Source organism: Camelus ferus, chromosome 14 (genome assembly GCF_009834535.1).
Source record: "Camelus ferus isolate YT-003-E chromosome 14, BCGSAC_Cfer_1.0, whole genome shotgun sequence".
Taxonomy (NCBI): Eukaryota; Metazoa; Chordata; class Mammalia; order Artiodactyla; family Camelidae; genus Camelus; species Camelus ferus.
Window position 1 is genome coordinate 6,996,134 of NC_045709.1, and position 15,390 is coordinate 7,011,523.

The following is a 15,390-nucleotide window of genomic DNA, read 5'->3' on the forward strand; positions in this document are numbered from 1 at the left end:
GATTCAAAACCACAAGAGACTTCCACAAGAAGAGGTTGGCGGATTGTTCTGACAGCTGAGGAGAAGAGAGCTGTCTACCTAAAGGCAAGATGGATTTTCGTGGACTTTTCATTCCTGCTGCAGCAGGGTGCTGGATGCCTACTTGAGCAGTGACAGTGTTTGTGTGCTGAATGAGGCCCACGGAGCATTTTAGAAGCAAGGAAAGGCGAGAGGACCCCCCCAGGTGTATGAGGGATGGGGCCACGCCCTCCTGGTCAGAGGACCTGGGCGCACCCTCCGAGTTGCTTGTGTTTGATGCTGCTGAATCCTGGTTCTGGTTTATGAACTATCAAGAGCACAGAGGGTTCTTTGCATGATACACAAGTGCTCCACCCTAGAGAAAGGATTGATGGATTTTATAACTTGATAATAAAACTGTCTCAGGAGAGAACGCCCTCCCAGGGGCGGGAGATGAATTTTACCTGTTGCGTTTTCAGCTGCTTCTCGTCCCCTGCCTCTTGCTCATCCGTTTCTATGACTTGCTCAGTGGAGGGCAAGGAGTTTTTCAGGGAAGCACCAAACCCTTGAAGTCTTTGATTTCAGAGCAGGAAAAGATGGCCCTGGCTGAGCACCAGCTCACGGCAGTCCACCAAAGGAGGGTTCAACATCTGCCCGCTCCCCGGAGCCCCCGGGATCAACCCAGAGGATGCATCGCGCCTCCAGCCCAGTGCCCTGGCCTTCGAAGGAGATGCCATCTCCTCCTGTCCAAGCGGTGTGGCCCCCTGAGGTTCCTAGGAAGGTGGCAGAGTTGTGTCTAGTTGGTCTGAAATATTTATCTCTGAGTTGGTGGGGTCCCCTGCCCTGATCTGCTATCTGCATGTATTTCAGAATTAGCGAACTCTGAAACAGGTTGAAAAGGGAAGGAAAAAATGATTTGGACACTAAGTCTCCTTTCAACCCTAAGAGTCTGCTTCGTGACCTTGGTGACTTTTGTTCAATTTAAAAGCAGCGGAGGAGGGAATTGGGGGTGGCCAGAAAGAACCATTCCGATTGAGTCTGATTTAAAATGTTCTAAAAAACTGTACCAACAGATCAGGACAAACACCACACCAAGATCTTGAATCACAGGATGTTTACATAATATAATGCCCATGGCAGACAAATACTAAATACCACAAAGTACCTGAGACAAAAAGGAAAGGAAGAAAGGAGGGGAGGTGGGAGGAGAATAAAAAGGAGCCTGTAGTCCTGGCATTTGGAGATCCGAGGGGCACAGGCAGTCTCTTGGTGGAGGAGTGGCTGCATGTGAGTGTCCGGTGGCCCCTTGCTTCACATCTCAGCTTCCGAGGAGCAGACCTCGGTTGCCGCAGTGATAGCGATTCCGATGGCAAGGCTGCCGTTGTCGGAGAAGAGCTGGGCCAGTGAGGTGTTGAGGACCAGGCAGTCCCCGTCGGTGATCACCGAGTCCACGCACTCCAGGACAGACCGGGGGGTGGCCTCCCATTTGAGACGCCTATGATTTCTGTTGAGCTCCAAGCGATAGGTGAAGCAGTCGGCCTGGGTGGGTGTCCCAATCAGCATCATGGTGGCAAAGAACTGGGGGTGCCCTGCATGCCTCTCCTGTTTCCTAAGCACCAGCAGAAAGTGGTGGCCAAGGCAGGAGTGCATGATGATCCAGTCGGCTGGTGCCGGGAGGTGCATGTCTGTGGCCAGGAAGACGATCTCGGCTCCCTGAAGTATGTCCACTCTGTGCATCTGCCGCAGATGGGGCACCACCACCTCCAGGTGGCCTTCCCACTGGCAGGAGAACAAGGGGCACATGCAGGGCATCACCCGGGCGGCATGCAGCCCTGCCTCCTGGTGGTGGAGGTGGTGGGGGCGGGCGTGGTGGCGGAGGTGGTGGTGGGGGCGGTGATGGCAGTGGTGGTGGGGGCCGTGGTGAGGGGGAAAGCTGCCCGGCTCTGGGGCGCTCTGAGTGATGGCGCGTCGGCTGGACACATACTGTAGGAGAAAGAGAAGAATGTTAGTGGCCCTGCGATCAGCCTGGCTGAGACTCCTCCAGTGTTCAGAGTGTGGGAAGCAGACTCTCCACTATAGGCAGAGAAAGCTTTATTTCTTAAAAAAAAAAAATTAGAACTTCCAGACTGTTTTCCAAAATGGCAGCACCATTTTACATTCCCATCAGCCACGTAAGAGAGTTCCGATTTCTCCACATCCTTGCCAACACTTGCTATTATCTGTTTTGACAAATATTTTTATGAGACAGAATTCCTTGTTTTGAATGTTTTGCCAAATTTAGATGCTGAAACATTCTGTCTTCTCCATGTCATTTCATTTTAGTGTAGGATCTAAATTTACCCAATTAAAAATAGAAGCTCCTTCAAAAGATTCATCCTGAAAGAAGAGATTTTCCAAATATATTAGTACCAAAATAAAAAATAAAGGACATAGTGGATCCTTGGGTGGTTGAGATTCTGAAAACAGTCCACGAAAATGCACTTTTTATGCCTTTCTGATTCTTTAATGAGATAAACAAATAGGCAATTTTCCTCTTCTAATAACATGCATTATGATGGCCATTAGTCATAAAGAACAAAAAAATCAATTTTTTTGCTTTTTTGATAACGTTGATATTTTTGTGCAGGCACTGGAGGTCAATGGATTTCCCCCCTATGTTATCATTTCTATTATTTTTAGAACAAATATAATTTCGGGAAATCCCCATTTGTCCTCTCAGCCCTGCCAGGGGCTGTGCTCTCTGGGGTGCCCTTCTCCTGGCACCATGGGACACAGAGCTGATTGTGTGCAGCTGGACCACAGTCCCCAGGGAGGGAGCCGCACCTGTGACTCCTAGGACTTTGCCCCACCAGGCACACGTCTGTCCTGTTTTAGGCTCACTGTTCCAGAACCCCTTGCCAGGCGCTCACCACCAGGCTAAACCCAATCAGAGATGTACTAGAAGGAAGCCCAGGAGATGCACCTGTGTGGAGACATCTGTTTCCTCCTTTGTGATGTTCACCGATCTGACCAGGCTGGGCCTCCTAGCCTGAGCTCTGATGAGGCTGATGGAGAGGCAGGGAGGGCTGATCTATGCCCACGATCATTAAGCCATTCGAGAAAAATGTATACACAACCTGACACGTGCACTGCCTCAGCGTGAACAGAGTACGTACGTACGATCCCTGTTCCTGTCTCAGTACCTCGCCATGATTGTGGATGATATAACACGATGCAAGCACGCAGTATGCAGTAGGGGCTTTGTGAATCCAGTGGGGGCGGGAGTTATTCTAGTCAGCGTGAAGTGACATTTACACTGGGTGAAGCAGGAAGGGTCAGTGCTCTAACGAAATAGGCGAAAGGCTTGCCAGTGGGGTGAATTTAGGGTTCAAAGGAGCTGGGTCTGGAAGAACATGAGATGCTTAAGAAATGAGACGTTCCAAGTGGCTGTTGCTAAAGAACCTGGCAGAGGTGGCAGGAGCTGGCCGTGGTGCTGGAGAGCAGTCGGACCCTATTGCCAGTCTCGGAAGCCCAGCTGAGGCAGGGAGGTGACCCCAGCGACCAGGGGCAATCAGTAAGAGGGCCTAAGAGACACAGCTTCATACTTTAGGGGCTCCTGTGGGCAGCGCGATGCCCCAAGCCCACCAGGGGAGCTGATACCAGCTGGCACTCAGGATGGGGCCACAGTGAGTCCTGGCACTTGTCGAAAGTTGTGGCACTCTGGACCCTCTTCATGGTCATTCCACCCAGACTCTCCTCCTTGCTTCCTTTTGGCCTCATCTTCCACTGGTCTTTCTGTTTTTTAATTGCTACAGGGTAACAGAGCAGCCAGCAGTTTAATCCCAAGTGACAAGTGAATGATATTCAAATAAAGCGAGACATTATAAACTCCTCGAGACTCCTGCACTTGCTGTGCCCCAAGAAGGCGCCAAGAATAAACACAGCCTTAATTCTTCATTTCTTCCTGCTCCATCTACTGATGCAAAATACCTTTCATTTAAACAATCTTCGGGTGAGCGAGGTCACAGGGCTGCTGGCAGGGAGAAGGGATTCTTTTAATTGGCAAAATGCTAATCGTTTTGGAAAATGAATTCTAATCTTCCCATCTGATACAGTGGATGTGTGAGTAATTACTTTCCTTCACTAAACTGTTAATGCAACATTAGTGATTACACTAATTAAAACTAATGAACTCTTACAAACTGATAAACCCCTCAGTCAGTCAGCAGATGCCTTCCTTCCATTGGCTATATTTGACTTCTCATTTGGAAGAAGGATCTTGAATTAACCTTTAGAATAATTCTCAAAATTGGGTTTAGAAATGTTAGGCTTTATGGACTGGGTATAATTCTTTCCCCAAGCATTAGTGAGACCATTTCCACTGAGGGTGTAATTGAATTTAAAAACCGCCTTCCTTAATTTCATCAGCCACACTCCCCTGGTTGGTAATGGCTATCTCTCCAAATCCTGGCCTTCAAAGAGGAACCCTCCCCCTGGAAAAATCATGTGACCCCTTCTCCAACGTCTGCTTCCCGTGGTCGGCAAGCTCCCTTGGGGGACTGCTTTGTGTTTCTGCTTGATTCCAGGAACAGTGCCCAGCTAATTAATGCATTTCATCTGAAGGAGGGTTTTGCACCCAATTTCAAATGATAGGCATGTGCTTTGAGTTTGCTTATACCTTTATTTGTGAGATTAATGAAGTGAAGTTTTCAGTACTGGGTGGAGGAGGAAAGGCAGTTATGCTATCAATGTATTTCACACACTGGAGAGAGGAGCAGGGGCGGGGGTTAACATTTCAGGGCAGGTTGCAGAGCAGTGGGATAAAGTTAAGGCCGGAACCTAGTTGGGAATCAGGTCTGCAAAGAAGGGAGAGTAACTGGACCCGCTCCCAAGTCCCACTCTGTGGTGTTTAAAAAAATCCCCTCTGTTTCTGGGAAGGATGGTCAAGGCTGAAGATTTAGTGTCACCTGTTCTGTTTTCCTGGGGCACCCTGGCTCTCCACCCTTCTTCCTCAAAACCTAGCATGACTGTGCTATGCACACAAAACCCGGGAGGACTCTGGAAAGCTGCCACCAAAACAGTTACAAAATAAGTTACACCGAGATAGAAAACAACAACGGGGTTTTTACCGCCTGGGATAGAATGTCTTCCTTAGAAAATGTATTTCATGTTCCTTTTCCCCCCGGCTTAGCTATACTTAGAACACAGATGAACGAGATCTTCATGTGGGCAGCATGATAATGTCTGTAATTTTCTTTAAAATGCTTTAGTAGAGAGAATGTGATAGATATGTGTCCGTTTTTAACCTACACTCTAGGGGCTGTCAGTTCCCTAATCAGGAATTCACACTTCGAGGTGATCATCTAGCATTTTATCGGAAAGGCCACACTCCAGAGATAAGGACTGCAGTTGCCTCAATTAGTATCTGTATTTGTGATCCACACCAGATGCTGCTAATTAACATTTCCACAGAGGTTTTCATTGGTGAAATTAGTAATTTGTTCATCAGCGTAATAGATGCTAGAAACGGACTCTCCTTGATGAAATTTGTCATTTTCAATCTATGAAGATTGTTTAGGATATTTCAGAGAGATTCTTCACTTTCGGTTTGAGCCCGGAAGCTTGTTCCCTAACTATTTCTGTATCTGGCCACTGAGTCACGGACTTACAGAGGTCTGATGCCATCTCTAGGACTATCAGAATCTTGCTTCTGATATATCACTGCGTACAAACTTTCTTCACTGGTGATAAAATTATGCAGATTGAGAAAGGAGACGTTGAGTAGCAAACACTCAGAAGCCTTCAGTCCTGAGCTATATATGTCAAGTTTTTTGTTTTCACATCATCCATATATTTCTTCGCAGCCTCTCACACAGCCAACATTGTGAAAACAAAAAAATGTGATTCAGTCCTCAAGCTCTTAGGGCCCTTCTTTAGTTCCCAGATCCTGGCCCGTGGCCGCCCAGTGTTAGCTGATTTATACGTGAATGGTTTCCTGCCTGCAGGATGGGGACTCATGTTCACAGGTCCTCACTGCTAGCACGGTGCCAGCATGTGATGGATGCTTGACACAGGGCTGTAGCATCATTGATGCGTTAGTGACAGCTTCATATGTGAGGATCTCACTGGTTCTAGTCCCTCATATCGTTCAGGTGTGTCAATCAGGGTCCTAACTGGTGTTGTCTGTTTGAAATCATCAGCCCCCATAAGATGGGGGTGCTGCTTCTCTCCCTGACCTGTGAAGTCAAACAGTGGTTAAGATCTGTCTATACAATTCACTGCTCATTTCAACTTGTTTTGAAAATCATTAGTGCTTGTCTTTCTCTCCTCAGCTAGGTTGGACGGCAGAGAGAGCAGGGACTGTGTTTAGTTTGCCTGATGCCTAGTCCAGTGATGGGCAAAGCGAGCACTTTGCAGTGTGTGGCATCTAGGGGACTCACAGTATTTGTTGCTTGAATGAATGAACGAATGAATGATTCATAAATGGAATCCTGTACTGGACCATGTCCATGGGAATGCTGTTTGTCTTCAGTCAGAGGCTCTGTCCTCTACCCTTCCTTGCTGTAGCAATATGTAGTGTGTGTGTGTGTGTGTGTGTGTGTGTGTGTGTGTGTCCACATGAGTCCATAGCTGTGGGCTCATCAGGTAGGCCTCCTGGTGGCTCCTCACCCAGAACTGGATGGTGATGGGACACAGAATCTGCAATGGGACCTGACCAGGAGCAGAGCACTGAGATGTGCCCAGCTGCTATCATGGGAAGTAAAATAACAACTGTGAAGGAGAAACTTCTCATGCCAGTGAGGTACTTTCCTTGCTTTTACTTTTTACAGAGATTCCTCAGAGCCTCAGTCATTCCCTTTATCTATAGCAGACTGTTTCTTACAGTCTGTTTGGGAGGGATGGTCTCCTGTCAACCCAGGAGAGCAGCCCACCTCCTAGATAAATCTAGACCCACTTTCCCCTCCAGCACGTCAGCAGGAACAGTGACCTAACAAAAGCCTGGATGTCCCCATACTTCCAGTTTCTGTTAACTGTCACCAGGAAGTAACTTCAGTCTAGCCAGAGATTATTGGCCCTCCCCCAGCTTTACACTTCCCCATAAGATGAGGTGCTGCTGGGTTGTGCCCACCCAGAGCCCCGGACTGGCCCTTCTAGACCCCACTTGGATATCTGGGACCCTGGAATTCCCTCCCCATGGCTCTGGGTCAGCTTCCAGGAGCCTGTGCTATTTCTGGGATCCATTATCCAGAAAGTGGACCATTAGACGTGAGGTGTGGCCAGTGTGGGACTATTTGGATCTTGGATGTGTGGGCTGGGTGTCTCCTTGCCTTTGCCTGGGACTCATTATGGTGCAGGATTAAGCCTCATTAGAAAGAAAGTGAGACAGGTTGCCAGCTGGGGGCTCTGGCCATTCAGATCATTATGAAGGAATAACGATTAAAGTCGGAGGGCAGAACATGTTTTAAGAGTCCCTTGCCTTGATCTTTACTTTTGAGTATTCAGACTTACAGTGTGTGGGCCTCCATCTGCACTTTTGCCTTGAGCCCCGCAAACGTTAGGGGTGGGCCTGCAGTCCAACCACACAGTCAGAGGATTCCTCCAACCCATTTATTCTTTGGCTCCGCCTTTCATCTGCAAGGTTTGGAGCAGGCTAATGAGTTTTATGAATCCTGTAGATGAAAGGCCTTTCCTTAAAAAGCAACCTTTTGTATAGTCAGATTCTTCTGTCTGCAATGGGCAAGGGAAACCCAGGGCCTGTGTGAGCAGTTTAAAGGTTAAAATTTAATTACCTCAAGACCCCTTAACTACAAACATCTCCATAGGATGACTTCAGGGCCACAGTGGGTGGGGGTGGCTGCAGGGCGGTGTGTCTGGCTTGCAGGGAGCACAGTCTCAGCCAATCTGGAACCTCAGTTTGTGGGCAACAGTTTTGCTCCTGTACCTAGTGTTGCTACGGTAGGATCGAGTGTCGTAACCTTGGGCAGGGGGTGGATTGCTAAAACTGGTTACACGTGCAAAGGCAAACTTCAGAAGCAGATGGGCTTCTGGCTGCCAGCTATGAGTTGGCAGAGGTGTGTCCTGGGTGGTCTGAGACATCCTGATGGCCAGGCTGTCCCAAGGCCACACAGCACCGTTGTCTGTCTGGTTCTTTAAAGACATCATGACCGGGAACTCCATAAATTCAGCTCTCTCTACCAGAACTCTTCACCTTCCCCATCCCCTCCCCCTCAGGGCACCCTTTGCCTGGGCTAATTGTATTCTTCCTTCTGGTATTTCGTACTGACTAGGGCAGGTCTGTCTGTTGCATGTTCCTTTAAAATACACAAATACTTATTGAATGTCCAGTTTTGCTGTTGGACTGTGATGTGAGCTTAGGTGGGTGAGTGTTGCATCTGTTTCTTCCCTGCTGTATCCCCAGCTCCAGCAGTGCTTGGAACATGGTAGGTACCCAGGAAATGTTTGTGGAAATGGTGAGTGGATGGCTCCTTCCCACTGAGCTGCTGCCCTAACACAGTCCAACCACTTCTCACCATCTGGCTGCCACCATTCTAGGGCAAGACACCCTCACTGCCTTTCAGGACTAGTGCGATAGCCTTCCAACTAGTTGTGGTGGGTTGAAAGGTGGCTTCCAAAAGGTATGTCCACATCCCAACCCTTGGAACTGTGACTGTCACTTTGAGGAAAGGCTCTTTACAGATATAAATAAACTAAGGATTTCAAGATGAGATCACCCTGGATTATCCAGATAGGCCCTCAGTCCAATGACAAGTGTTCTTAGAAGAGCCAGAGGAGAAGACACAGACACAGGAGAGGAGGCCATGTGAAGATGGAGGTGGAGATTGGAATGATACAGCCCCAAGTCAAGGAGTGCCTGGAACCACCAGAACCAGAAGTAAGGAAGTTTTCTCTCCTAGAGCCTTCAGAGGAGCATGGCCCTGCCAACAACTTGATTTTAGAATTTCGGCCTCCAGAACTGCATGAAAATAGATTTCTGTTATTTGGAGCCATTAACTTTGTGGTCATTTGTATGGTGGCCCTAGGAAATGAATACACAAGTCCTTCTGCATCCATTCTTGGCCTCATACGGACTATAACTTTTTTCAAAAAATATTTTCATGGTTTCCATTGATAACAGAATGAAACACAAACTTCAACAACCAACATACTCTGGTCCCTAGCTACATCTCTGTCTGTTGATGGATGTTTGGGTTGTTTCTATGTCTTGGCTATTGTAAATAGTGCTGCTGTGATCATTGGGGTGCATGTATCTTTTTTAATTATATTTTTCTCTGGATATATGCTCAGGAGTGGGATTGCTGGATCCTATGGTAAGTCTATCTTTAGTTTTTAAAGGAACCTCCATACTGTCCTCCATAGTGGCTGCACTGACATTTACATTCCCACCAACAGTGTAGGAGGGTTCCCCTTTCTCCACACCCTCGCTAGCATTTATTGTTTGAAGACTTTTTAATGATGGCCATTCTGACTGGTGTGAGGTGATACCTCATTGTAGTTTTGATTTGCATTTTTCTAACAGTTAGTGATGCTGAGCATCTTTTCATGTGCTTGTTGGCCACCTGTATGTCTTCTTTGGAGAGATATCTGTTTAGGTCTTCTGCCCATTTTTTAATTGGGTTGCTTGTTTTTTTTTTTATATTAAGATGTATGAGCTGTTTGTATATTTTGGAAATTAATCCCTTGTCAGTCACATCATTTGCAAATATTTTCTCCTATTCTGTAGGTTGTCTTTTTGTTTTGTTGATGATATCCTTAGCTGTGCAAAAGCTCTTAAGTTTAATTAGATCCCATTTGTTTATTTTTGCTTTTATTTCCATTACTCCAGGAGCTGGTTCAAAAAATATATTGCTGTGATTTATGTCCAAGAGCGTTCTGCCTATGTTTTCCTCGAGGAGTTTTATGGTATCTGGTTTTACATTTAAGTCTTTAATTCACTTTGAGTTTATTTTTGTATATGGTGTTAGCGAATGTTCCAGTTTCAGTCTTTTACAGGTAGCTGTCCAGTTTTGCCAGCACCACTTACTGAAGAGGCTGTCTTTTTGGTTCGGTTTTTTTGAGTGAGTGGATAAATTCCTTTAGGGTCTTAAACTTTTCCATCTTAGAGGACCTGGATAAAGTGCACATGCCATGTTGGATGTTGATGTGACTATGAGTCTTCCCATTCCCCCTTCCTCCACCACCTGCCCCTATGTCTTCCCATCAGAGTTTTGTCCAATTCTGACCTGGCTGATTTCTCATGGCCTGTGGTTGCTGAGACCAGGAACTTCTGGTGTCCGTGGGGAACCAGGGCGGCACTGGAGAACAGTGTTCACTCATGTGTGTCCCTGATCCTGGGTGTATCTTTGACCTTATCATTTGCAGATTCAGAGTAAGACGCAGCAGAAGCAATCCTGGCCAGACTTGAACCCGGGGCCAGTGCTTAGGTTCAGGCCTGGCTTACTGGGTAAATATCAGGCCTGCCGTCTAGGACTTTCAGTCCTTCCCCTTCCTGGCTGTCTTCAAATCTCCCTGCACTGATGAATTCCTGCCTACACACCTGTATTCCTCTAAATCTTCTAGGCCCAAGACAGCAAGGCTGTGGAAGAAGCAGGGGGTCCCTCTCTGTCTGCCTAGGACTTCTGCTCAGAATTCTGGTTTCCTTCCTGAGGACTTGCCTCTGGCCTGGAGGATTGGGACGGGGAACGGCCTCATGGTCAGGAAACACCCGGTCTACACCCAGGACGATGTCAACTCAGTACCCATGTGCTAATACCAGAGCTGCACAAATCCAGAGCAGAGAACCAGGTCACTACACACACACAAACACTTCCAACAGCAGGCTTAATTCCCAACAATCATCTTTAGCAAATTAGGCCTTCTTATAAGCCCATCCCTAAGATAGGAAGTGTGTCATTTGACCAAGAGAAGATGGAAAGACAGTGCTACAGAGTAGAAAGAAAACATTATTGAAGTCAGACCCACTGGGGGATGAATCCTGGCTTGGCTACTAAAAGCTGCGAGACCATGGGCTCATTAATTACCCTCTCCATACTTCAGTTTCTCCCTCTATACAGTGGGAATTGTAATATCTCATTGGGTGGAAGTGAGGATTGAATGAGATACAAAGTACATTGTATAGTGCACGGCCCAGAGTAAGAAGATACTATTGTTGTCATTATCCCCACCAGCACTACTATTATTGTTGTTATTGAAGAGCTAGCTGCTTGAGATGTAAGCTAAGGAAATTCACCCTCCATAATTTCTAGACTCATAACTGAATTGGATGGAATCACAAAAACATCAAAGCCCTTCCAAATCTCCCTTAAACCTCTCTGACAGCTCTCACCCAAGACCAATGTTCTCACCAGCAACAAGCCTTTTACTAAATATTTTCGTCTCATCATTGGCCAATGGCTGCAGTGTAGAGGGTAATTTAATACATGTAAAGGGCCTAGCGTAGTGCCTGGAACATAGGAGATACTCAGTAACTGATCACTATCATCTTCGTCATCATCATTGTCATCATCACTACTGGCGTTTTGGTCAGTGCAGCCCTGCTAGAAAGTTCAGGTGATCCTGAAAGCAGATCTGGTCACTGGTCCTCCTGCCCTCCCCCCAGTGCACCCCTTTCTCTTCCACTGAGCGAGCATCCCTCCTCAGGCCCCTCACACACGGTGGCTGGGCCTGAACGGCATTGCCCGGGCAATGCCTACCCTTAAGATCAGCTCTCGTTGCTTGGGAACCACCTCCTACTTTCTGTGTCTTTAAAATGTGTCCCCTGAGAGAAAGTTGCCCTGTGTGTCCTTCTGCTTCCCCAGAGCCTCACATCTGCACTGCCCCCTGCTCAGTTGGCATATGGCTCTTAAAACATAGTTGACAAATGAAAATTTGGTAAAGGCAATAATATTCATGTGGCTCTGAGCCATCATGATAAATAACATCTAAATACTCTGCCATGTGGAAGGATTCCTGAAAAAAAAAAACAAAAACAAAGGTATTGGTCATACCAGGATGGCTTAAATGAAACAGATCAAAAATACCAAGTCTTGGCAAGGATGTGGAACAGTTGAAACCTCAGACACTGCTAATGGGAGTATAAACTGGTACAATCACTTTGGGACACATTTTTGGCAGCATCTGCTAAAGCTAAAGATAGATCAGCCCCTTTGACTCAGCAGTTCCACTCCTGGGCATTTACCTGTTAGGAAACAATTCTCCGTTGGCCCTTTGCATTTCTGTACATCTTGCAAGCAAGGCATTGACTGTCCTTTTTTCCAGTCTATGTTCTCAAGGATGTCTGTGTACTGAACAGCCTTGAGATACAGAGATAGTGTCTCCCTCTGGAGCAAAAAGCAGATTTGTTTACAGCCTGGGGACATAGAGCTTGTATCTCCCTCCAGAGCTAAGGGCAGGCATGCTGACCATCTCTTATTAAAAAAACCTGGTTTCCCCAAGCATTTACAATGTGTCCTACTGTGTGTGTAGGCATCCTCTGCCCCTCTCTACTTTAATTACCCTGTGGGAATTAGGTCTCAAGGAACTGGTGCAAAAATGCACTCTGGCTACTGCTATTGCAAAGGGTGAGACAACACTCCCTTTATCTCTGACCCAGGAGTGTTGTGTCTTCCACCAGCATCCATGAAATGGGCAGGCTACTTTGTGAGCCTGCAAGTTGAGTAAAATCTCAGATCCTTTATGGTTACATTCAACACCTGACAGAAATGAACATTATGTGATCAGAAAAACAGACGCATGGGTATTTATAGAAGGATTGATTCGTAATAGCCCCAAATCTAAAATCCACTGGAATGTCCTTTCAATGGATGCACTGTGGTGTATTCCCAAATGGAACGCTACCCAGCTATCACAAGACGATGAAAGACTGCTACACATATGGATGCATTTCAGAAACTTGTTGAATAAAGAGAAGCTAGACAGAGAAGAGGACATACTTGATGATTCTACGCGTGTAAAGTTCAAAAACATGCAACACTAACCTATGATGACAGAAGCTTGAACACCAGTTACCTTGTGTGGGGGCACATTGACTGGGAAGGGACATGAGGGCACCTCTGGGGGGGCTGGAAATACTTTAACTCATGATGTAGGTGATGGTTAGATGATTGCATATATAGATAAACATCCGTTGGGCTATATACGAAAGATTTGTGTAATTCACTGCATGCTATACATGAAAACAAAAACAAACAACAAACAAAAAAGAAGAAAGGAAGAGAGCATGGGGTAGCAGGGGGTGGGGAGAGATGGGTGTGGGTGGCCATTGTCTCCAGGTCACTGTTAAAGGGCATATTGTACAGGGCTTACGGCAGAAGCCAGAAAACCTTTTCTTTCATCTTCCCATGTGTTCATTTGACCCTCTGTTGCTCTGGCTGCCTGTGATGCTAATAACTAGGGGGACTGGAGGATGAGGATGGGAGTCACAGCTGGGACCAGCCCTGGGTATCCAGGGAGAGTGAGCATCTCTTGGACTTAGAAGGTGGGGTTGTGGCCAACACTCTCAGGGAGACTGGAAACCCGAGGGAAGGGCTGAAATTACGCGCAGCTGTGCCTGGAGTGGGGCAGGCCCAGCCCTTTGGTCCTGGGGGCAGAAGGCTTCTCCCTCAGACTGGATTAGGGGTAAGGACTGAAGCTGGTACCACAGTGTGAGCAAGGATTAGAGGAGACTAATCCCCGGCTTTGGGTCAAGGCCTGGCCGAATCGACATCTCCTCTCGGCAGCACAGCGAGGCTGTGCACACCCCAGGCGGGGAGATGACCGCTAGGGAAAGCTGCTAACGGCTCCAAGTAAATCCCCATAAGCGAGGTGGGGGCAGGTGTTTTATTGACTTGAAAGATTTCCCAGTAGCTGGGTACATATCTAATAAAAATCTTAGGCTTAAGGGGGAAGACACAGGGAGGCAGAATGGAGAATTGCTGCCCCCTGGGCTTGGGAGGTTAGCAGTCTGGCCAGTCCCTAATAACGCATTCATCCAATATTCATCTTTGAGTTATTACAGTCACTGAGTGTCTCTAAGGTACACGTTTATTAGTGTCCGCTAAGATAATTAGTCCAACATACTTCAAGGCAATTGAAATTGTCCCCGTCAGTGTATTTATTTCCAGGATTCACCATGGCTGCGTTTCAGCATTGGTCCTGTTTTGTTCCCATTTCCCCCATTTCACTTTCTACAAGAGCCCCTAACTCTCCAGCTGGCCCCAGAGGAAGGAGGGCAGGTCCCCAGGCTCTAGCTCAGCTGCCTCTAGGGTCACTTTGGGGGTGGGGGGAGGCTGGCTTCCTCTCTCGCTGCTATTCCCTTGCTCTCAGGAGATGTAGAGGGGAAGTCACAGGACCTACACTTGTGTGGATCTCCCACAGCATCCATTGCAGTTTCACAAGCAGCGAAACTCTCACTACTCTGCTCCAAGTGGGATAGCCCCTCATCCTCAGACACCATGGTGTGCGTGCGAATCACTGGGCCCCTTGTGAAAACAGACTCTGAATCAGCAGGTGTGCGCCGGGCTGAGGTTCTGCGTTCCTAACCAGCTCCCGGGTGCCAGAGCTGCTGGGTCACAGAGCACACTTGGAGAGGAGCAAGGGGCTAGACCCACTCTTCCTCGCCTGCTTGTATCCTGCTGGGCATCCCTTTTGGAATGAAATAGATGATTCTTAATGACCTCAGATAGTCCTCTCAACTCTGATTCTTTGACAACATTCAAGGGTATTTTCATGATGGAGGCAACAGGTCTACCCTATTCACAGACTCACAGCTTGATTTTTCAGTCATACAGGGTCCCCGGTGCCCAGGCAGTGCCTGGAAACACAGATCCGTTTCACAGGAGGGGCAGGGGAAAAGCACAGCTCTGAGGGAATTTTTACACACAGGGTGAAAGTTGGTTTATTGTCTTTCTTTTCATAGTATTTAAAATCATTTTTTAAGGACAGAACTTAGCTTTAATTAATAAATTCTTCATTTTATTACGGTTGCCTACAATTTCCTACTATTTAGTCTAATTGGGTTTTCATGTTTGGAATTTAGAAGCAGCTTCCTTCTCTGAGTTTTCAGTAGTAAAACATAAATAAACATCACCCGCTTTAGCAGTGTCCATTGACTTCCATGCCCTTTTGCTGCCACATAGTGATCCATTCATTCATTCATTCATTCACTCACTCACTCATTTGTTCAGTTACCATGTGCCATGAGAGATGCCGGGGATAAAATGGTGAACAGGACAAATGTGGTCTCTGTCTTCATGGAGCCGACCTTCCTAGCAGGGGAGGCAGATGCTCGCAGGGGTCAGGGAGGGCTTTGTAGGAGAATGATCAAGGCTGTGCCTTGTCAAGGTCTTGCAGAGAGAGGTCTGGGTGCAAACTATCCTGTCCTTTTCTGCTTTCTTCTCTCTTAATGTTGAACCCAAC

The 15,390-nt window shown here is 47.1% G+C and overlaps 1 protein-coding gene across 1 annotated transcript in view; it reads right to left on the minus strand.

Moving 5' to 3' along the window:
• Window positions 1–1,016: 1,016 nt before the first annotated feature.
• The window catches only part of SIAH3 (siah E3 ubiquitin protein ligase family member 3), a 58,456-nt gene continuing 44,082 nt past the window's right edge, over window positions 1,017–15,390 (minus strand). The window contains exon 2 of the mRNA XM_014561456.2: window positions 1,017–1,980. Within this exon, the coding sequence (XP_014416942.2) occupies window positions 1,309–1,980 (672 nt within the window). The 3' untranslated portion in view covers window positions 1,017–1,308. The remainder of the gene's footprint in view (window positions 1,981–15,390) is intronic.